This window comes from Anneissia japonica, unplaced genomic scaffold (genome assembly GCF_011630105.1).
Source record: "Anneissia japonica isolate Jap-2015-1 unplaced genomic scaffold, ASM1163010v1 scaffold288075_len254835_cov185, whole genome shotgun sequence".
Lineage (NCBI taxonomy): Eukaryota > Metazoa > Echinodermata > Crinoidea > Comatulida > Comatulidae > Anneissia > Anneissia japonica.
In genome coordinates, this window is record NW_022711128.1 from 237637 (window position 1) to 246188 (window position 8552).

An 8552-nucleotide genomic window follows, 5' to 3' on the forward strand; every position below is an offset into this window, starting at 1 on the left:
AATAGGTAACAATCAGTGAATGGATAGCAATTAAGCCCTCTGTCCAAACTATTAAATTTTATTTGACAAAAACATGTAACATGCCTAAATATGGTCATAATGACATCAAATCATGACCCTATATAGGCACATCATGACCATATATAGGCCCATCATGACCATATATAGGCACGTCATGTATAAATTGGCCTAACAACCGTTTTTTGTCAAAGAAATTTTGATAATCTCGACGAAGTTTTACCTTGTGAAGTTCCGTATGTGTGGTCAAACGTAGGGCCAGTGCCAGCTGAATCTGTCGATCCAGATGCTCTGGTCCAATTAAATTGGTCTGATTGGTCTTGTACGAACGTACAAATACTTGGATCTTCAAAATCACACTGGGCGAAAGATGGAACATCGCTTGGAGCTGGTGTTACAACAACTGAAATTACACGAGAAAAAATGTAAAAAAAGGTCAAATATTATTATCTAATATTTATCCATTTCATTTCATTTCTTTCTTTAGGCACAAGTGCCAAGAATATGCCAATCAGTGAACTTAATCACTATTCTACGTGGCATATCCATTAAACGACAGGGGACTGAATGGTCCAGTACACCGGGGTAACCCGGGGTAATCCCCTACTCTTCTCGAAGGATGTACTGGGTTCTTTAAAGCGCACACGAGCCAAACGCGTACACTGGGACTATTTTACAGTCCTTTCCGGAACCATTGGCGCGCGAGCCGTTTGAACCAGCGCCGATATTATAGCTGAAGGTTACGGTGCCCCTAAATTAAGCACTCGGCCAACCATTCGCTTGAAATTGTATTTTATTTATTTATTTTTTTTTGTATTTAGGCACACTTTATTCAAAAATTGAATACACGGCCACATGGCCCAATAGGTAAAACATAACTGGCACGCAAACCAGAGTCACCATGAAAAAATCTTGAGGAACATGCAACGGAATTTAATCACTTTTTTTTTTGTTTTTTTTTTTGTATAATCATTTATTTTATTATTACACCTAATTTACTTATTTATTTACTTAATTTGGTAAAGTATGCGTTCAACCATCCTTAAGTTTTTGTGTTTTGTGTTTTTGATTCGCTTGAAATGAAGGTATATCCAAGCTCCTATATTAGATGAGTAAAGAAAAGAAAGTTGACTTATATAATTGGTAATGAGAAAATCGGGGACATTTTAAGTTGAATTAAAAAGAATTAACCAATAATTACAAAACAAATAATATGGAATTGCTTTAAGTACTTACTCTGAGGACAGTAGCCTGAGCCTATCTGCACATCATCAAGAGCAATATCTCCGTTGATTCCGTTGCCAACAAGTCCCTCGAACACCACTTTGAACTGACTGCCATACGTAGCTTCATCAAGGTCTACTTGTCCCAGAATCCAGTTGTCACCCTGAGTTCCGGTAAACGCAAACACGGGTGACCCAAGATTTGCGTTTGTACCGTCAGATGAAACGTACATATTGAGTGTCCCTATGTTAGAACCATAACTATGGTGCCAGAACCTCACGCATTTCACGCTACCCTGACTTAGGGTTACGTCCGGACTGAGCAACCGGGCGGCATCCTGTGGAATACGAGGCGACGAAGCTTCTATATAGATGTAATAGCCTGCACTATCTGTGGGAAAATTATTTTATCGTAGTAAGAGTAAATATTTAATTAAACAAACAAAAATTCAAATATTGTTCTGTTCTTGAAGTACACATATTAGGAGATTTTAAACAAAACCTTTAAATTGATTAAAAACCAAATTAAGAAAAACTAAGCTAAGAATAGGAACGGCATTATTTTTTTTCAATTGAAAACAAATAAAACTTATAAAAATAAGTAAATAATTCAAACATTTAAATAGGAGCCTATATAAGTTTATTTTGTTCACATACAGGCTTAGGCATATATCTTCTTCGTTAGCCGTCTGAAAGTGGCTTAATTACAGCATGCCATGATTATCAATTTCAATCACATCATAGGAATATTTAAGATCTATAATAATCATCTGACCATTATCCATAACATCGCTATCGTATTGATCATCACAAATCATGGACATGCCGTCATCATCGTCGTAATCATCATCATAGGGTCATCAGCAAATTTATGTAGCTATATTTGTTCCCAAGTTGTCAATCAGGGGCGGTGCCAGGAATTCCCGACGAGGGGTTCAAGCTCCCGGACAAGGAGTCCACACCCCTCCCCTCCCCCTTGCTAACGCCGGTAATGGTGTCAATTGAACTTAAAAGCTGGAAAATCAGAGCACGGTCAAGAATACGCGTTGGTCGTCACACTTGTCCCGCCAACGCACTTACGCAAGTTTACGCTGTAGTTTTGTTTGTAGTCTGTTCCTAAATTGTTTCATATGCATTTTAACAAAAGTTTATACTTACTTCCTAATGTGTGGTCAACCGATGGACCTGTCGTGCCCGTAGGTGTGTCTCCACGATACCTTATCCAATCAAAAACGTCATCCTTTAATTGTGTCCACCCGCAAAAATTGGATTCAAAATTGCAGTCGAACTGTCCATTTATTCCTGGAATAAATGATATTCAAGACTAGTGAGGATCGTATATTTACCACGAAATCCAATAAATTTTCATGTATGGCTATAAATAAGCATTTTGTAGTTCATTTTTCATTCCAACAAAAAATAAATCCAACAAAAGACATCCCTCACAGGTAGAGAGTAAATAATACTAATGGGATCACATGGGATTTTTTTAAATATCCAAAATTAATTAAACCGAACTAGATATGTTTCGGGGTGAGGGTGGGGTGGGGGGCAGGTACTTTCATTAGACAGACCCTTATTTATCCACCTATGCTGTCTACAAACATGAGTTACCATGCAATTTATTGAACTCTTCATACGGCCATTGGAAATGTTGATTTGCTTGCGCACCCGCTTTACCCGTGTTACCTGGCTTCGATAAACAACTGATAAAGTGCAACACCTTACTATTTACACTTCAGAGATCAACTTTTCTCGATAATGAAGTGTCTATTCACCTATAAGATTAAACAAATCAAGTCAAACTAAGGTCAATAACTGTATGGAGATCTAAGCGATTTTTAATATTCCCGAAACTAAAGTTTTCATAACTACTCTCAATCGTAATTAACTTAATTAGTTACAACACATTAAGACGTCATTTTAGTTTCCTTTAGGCCAAATTAAAGCTATAATATGATGCTATTAAGCTTTAGCATTGTGCAGTCTATTGTCAAAATGCTGATGTATAAAATCCCAATCTACTGTGGCGATGCAGTTTAATCGCTGGCCGGGGGAAAACCAATTTTAAACAACTGTAACATTAGAACTACAGTACTTGTCACATAAATCCTTATATTAATATATATAGGCCTACTAGCCTTTGAAATTTAGCTGATTTTGATGGTGTTTGGCAAGTAGAAAATTTCCAAAAGTAAGTAATATAACTACTTAAGCTATGTGAAGATTATCAAATTTTCTTTGACAAAAAAAAACACCAAAAAACAAAAAAACTTGTAGGCCTACTAGTATGCCCATATAAAGTCATGGTGTGCGTCGTATTTTGATGTCAGTATGACAATAGGCATATCACATACTCTAGACATGTGCTTTAGTCCTAATTAGTTGCTTTATATATACTTTAAAATATAATATATTTTGGATGGTCATCAAATTCGTGAGAATGGCCTCTGCTCAGCCGCTTTGTATGCGTCATTATTTTATTATATTGCATCATGCGTTCATTTCTAAACCACAATATGAAATAATCTAAAAGAACGCATTTTAAATATCGTGAAATTTAGCAGCATCAAATATTATTTTATAACGATGCCGAGAGAAGCAAAATCGGAGCAACTCTCATCCGCAGGATTACCGGTAACTGTTCCCTAAATAGGCTTAGTGTGGTATAGAAATTAAAACAATGATCGTAAGGAAGAGTATATTGGTGATAAAAGTGGTAACCATAATAATATTGGTGGTGGGTGATTGTGATGATGACGACAATACACTGGCGGATACTAGGGGGCCAGCCGGTCCCCCTCCTAAATTGTTACAGTAAAAGTTAATTTAAGTCTGAGAGTGCCATTTCCAGTGATTTATAGGTGCCATATATTTCCTTACCTCAGCCCAACCATTGTGGAGCTGAGGGGATCTAGGTAATCCATCTTTTAATGTCCCTTCCTGGCCCCCCAATACTTCAATGTCCTGGATCTACCATTGCGATAAAGAAGGAGTAGGTGGAGATTAGGGCCTAAATTAATGGTGATGAGGATGATACTACTGATGATGATGAATACGATAATAGGTCTAACGATGTTGATAATAATACTGATAACGACATACTTTTAAGTAATTTGCAACTTACCTGTTAAACAGGATAATAATGCTATGAAAAACACGATCTTCCCAGGTCCCATGGCGAGGACCTTGAGTTCTACATCCAATACAAAAAATATTTTATACGTTCAAAATTCAACGTATATATTGCTAAATTTTACAAATATACAGTCCTGTTTATGAACGAGGGTTTTTTAATCGAGTCCCTGTGACCACTGTTTGTGAAACAGTCTGTCGGTATTGGGACCAGTAATGAAATTGATCCTATTTAATTCGATATCATTAATATTACACGGTGATGGGTCCGCCAGGTAATTTTAGTGTCACGTGACGTCTAATTGCCACCCATTTGCAGGTAGCAAATCACTCCCTGGCAAAAAATTAACCAGAGAGATTAAATCTGTTGATACGGTGCCGGTAGGAGACACCCAGTAGACCTACACGCTACTTGTCTTATCTTAACATGTCCTCAAAGTTCAATATCTGAAAAAACATGCCTTTAAATGACCGATAATTTTACATGTAGGCCCAATTCATTAATTAATGTTGGTATGTGTCAAACCTTTATTCGATAGGACACTGGAATCGTTTTAGATCTCGATATGAGGCTGTTAAATAAAGCTGATCCAAACTTTAATATGAACAGATTGTTCTAATAACTGAGCAAGTTTGAGGCCAACAATTGAATTTCACAATTTTAAAAAGTGTGTTTAAAAGATAAGCTTAAATGTATGTTTCATTTGATCAGGCACTTTATCTAACTGCTTCTCTCCGGCTGCCTACTATTACGCCGACGCGATACGGCTGCAACACTTCTGGTTATTTGTGGTCGGTTATTTTGTCTTAATTAAGATAAAACCACGCCTTGATCTCTTGTTTAATATAAACTGCCTTTATCAACTATTACATATATTAAACAACCTTGTTTTCGAACATCAAATTAGAAAATATATTGGTAATATAAGACCTATATCATATTTTGTTTGACTAAAATAAATAAAATATGTGATATGTCACAAACAACGTATGCCTATAGCCATTCCAGGGTTGTAGATAGTGCACTAAAATACAATTTTTAGATTATGGGCCTAACATCGGTCGCTAGTTCAAAGGCCTAGACATGTTCAACAAGCACGACGATCTTCAGTGGTCGGTTATTCTGTCATAAGATAAAAAAAATCGCCTCGATCTCTCGTTTAATAGAATTTAACTTTATCAATCCATTTCGACTATGATATAGGCTATCGTCACTATACCAGTCCGTTTGTTCCAGTTAGCTTCTCTATGCATTTAATTACCATAACAAAAGATAAATACTATCATTAATAAATTGCAATTGAAATCAATTTATGTAAACCAATTGTTCAATGACTTCAAATTATTCTCTTTTTAGAATTTATACTCAATGTGACTTTAGTCAGTGTAAATGAAAATTTATATAACATTACGTTTTATATTTTCTGCTTCAATCTATGAACCTTATGTACGGGTCGTAAGATAAAACATCGGTACCTCACAAATACTACATATGATTTATCAGTAGCTAGGTTCATAGTGCAACGTACCCAGGTACTAAATTGCCTGGAAATAGCTGTTATGGTTTAAGTTCCTACAGTTTCCCGATACATTTTGCTGATTAGGCTGATTGGTGAATTCAACTAGCCTAGCGTAGTGTAGTCGACTTTGTCACCAATGAAAAGTGGAACAGCTATGGAATAATAATAATTTGTCGTTCTTATATAGTGCTTCATGCACAAAGCCTCTAAGCACTTCACATTACTACCCCGGTCATTGGATCAAACACATATGGAACACATACTCAACACCAAATTCAATTATTAAATTAAATTATATTAGGCCTATTATTCCATAATATTGCAGCAAGTAATCAGCGCAGTTGTGTTGGAACCTACCAGGTACGTACCCACTTGTACCCCTGGGTGGAGAGAGGCTACCGTACATAAAGTGCCTTGCCCAAGGAGAGAGGTAACCGTTTAGATGAAGTGCTTGCCCAAGGACACAAGCGATTTGCACAACGAGAGTTTCGAACCCCTGACCTCGTGATTGGGCGTCCAAGCCAAAACCGATGCGCCAAGTGCTTCTAAAAAATCAAGACCATGTGATGTTATGACAATGAAATACAATATCATTTGACCTTATTTCTACCCTCCTGTTATACCCCTACTTTTGGAGTCATTAGGAGGTCGGCTCTCCCCACCAACTCCTGCGTCAGGAGAAATAACACGAATCGATGTTTGTCCTACCCGACGTATTATAGTACTGCATGCTCAGTACGTTCCCAAATACTTGCGAAGAAATGTATTTATCATTGTTTAATCATTCTTATCACAATCATTTCATCTATCTAAATAATAATAACAGCAACAACAACAACAATAACAACAACAACAACAATAATAATAATAATAATAATAATAATAATAATAATTATTATTATTATTATTATTATTGCAATACATCAATTAAACCTGATCTAAAAAAACTCGTTCTATCAACATAACCTCCAATAAACTCTTCCCAGCTCAACTTATAATAATGGATTCTCATCGAGAGTGAATGTTTATACTTAAATAATGATAATTATCATTTGCAATTCTATTTAACCGGAAAATAAAGCCGTTAGGCCGAAAAAAGTAGAGTTATTTCGCCTTTAACGGCTTTTGTTTCCATGTTTTAATGTATTTTTCCCATATTATCTGAGTGTCACTTTCACATTTTAAACTCATTTCAAGCTGTAAGCACGACATGTAGACAATAGTAGGACTGCTCTCGTGTAAGACCTATAACAAATTGGACTAAATGTAAGTAGCTAACTAAAATTTGTATCAGACAGAATACACAGTCTTAATAATAAAAACAGATAACACCTATTTTCACCTACTACATTCAGTGGCGCATCTAATGGGTGCGCACGCCCCACTGCACCCAAAACATGTTGCGCCCCAGACGCCCTAAGTTGTCGCCCATTGAAATGTCAGAAGTAAAAATGGGGGTGGGGCGGAATGATGTCCCAGGCGAGAGCAAAATGAGCGTGTTTTGCCGCTGCTCAAAACGTTTGGAAATAGTCCAGGGGGCGAAAAAAATATGGCAATTTAGAGATTTCATGAGATGGGGAGGGGGGTTGGGGTAAAAATGTCACGCTCAAGTAGTTAACAATCACCTCATATCACCTTATTCTCCGATCTAGCTCCCCATCACTTAATCGTCAAGCCCCACTCCACCTTTGCGCCCCTCCCTATTACCCCTTCAATTCAAGACTCATATACACCACCACTATTATAATCAAACGATTTATAGTGGTTCAGAAGCTTTAGGACAAACACTTAAATGTGTGAAGAAAGGCTAGTAGCGCATTTGTTCAGACTTAAATCAGTTAGCATCATTCCTTCTTTATTTGTTAATTTTACCTATCAGTAACAAAATGTCAATAACCCACAGCAGGCCCGTAGCCAGGGGGGGGGGGTTTATGGTTCGGGCGAACCCCCCTTTTCTAGCGAACCCCCTCGAATTTTTGAATGAGTCCCACCCGTTTTTAAATTGTAGCCTGCGATACAAGCCTACATTCATAGAATATCTCAGCTTCAGAAGTTCGGAGATTTAAATTAAAACGCAATTCTGGCAAACCATGACTTTACGATGGCACACATAAGGATGGCAAACATCGATAAAAACCCGGCTGCCGTCTCAACTTTCACTGGCCTTTGGCTGAATGTTTGTAAGAAATGTACCAACCGGTAACGAAACCGGTCGCCGTCTACCTAGAGTAAATGGTGCCACCAAACGAAGCTAAAGTTTTGCGACTTAATCCACCAAATGCAGCTAAAGTTTTGCGACTTAATCACCTGATTGTGGATTGTGTGGTTAGTAAATTCCATACTCCATAGTCATACTGTCCATAGCACACACTAAACTATGTGCTGATGGAGCATTTTGGGGAAATGGACTCTCCTTTTTTCATCCCAAACAAAATATTATTAATAAATCAACATAGTCCATCTCAGTCATCATAGCCAGTCACAAAATCTAGGAAGTTTGTTTTCAACAGCAGACACACTACAGAACGGGGTGCGTCAAAACGAGTGTTTGTTAATTTTTAGTGATAAAGAATCATGAAACGTTGTAGAATAACTGCCTTTTGTTCGTCCGCTGTTGCAAAGAAGAAAACGACAGATAGTCCTGGTGGGTTATTGA

At 37.2% G+C, this 8552-nt stretch overlaps 1 protein-coding gene across 1 annotated transcript in view; it reads right to left on the reverse strand.

The window, feature by feature from the left end:
- Window positions 1-4427, reverse strand: part of LOC117107325 (MAM and LDL-receptor class A domain-containing protein 1-like) — a 98620-nt gene extending 94193 nt beyond the window's left edge. The window contains exons 1-4 of the mRNA XM_033248969.1: window positions 4369-4427; window positions 2400-2543; window positions 1255-1632; window positions 242-421 (exon numbers count right to left, since the gene is read on the reverse strand). Coding sequence (XP_033104860.1) covers window positions 242-421; window positions 1255-1632; window positions 2400-2543; window positions 4369-4420 — 754 coding nt within the window. The 5' untranslated portion in view covers window positions 4421-4427. The remainder of the gene's footprint in view (window positions 1-241; window positions 422-1254; window positions 1633-2399; window positions 2544-4368) is intronic.
- Between the last annotated feature and the right edge of the window lie 4125 nt (window positions 4428-8552).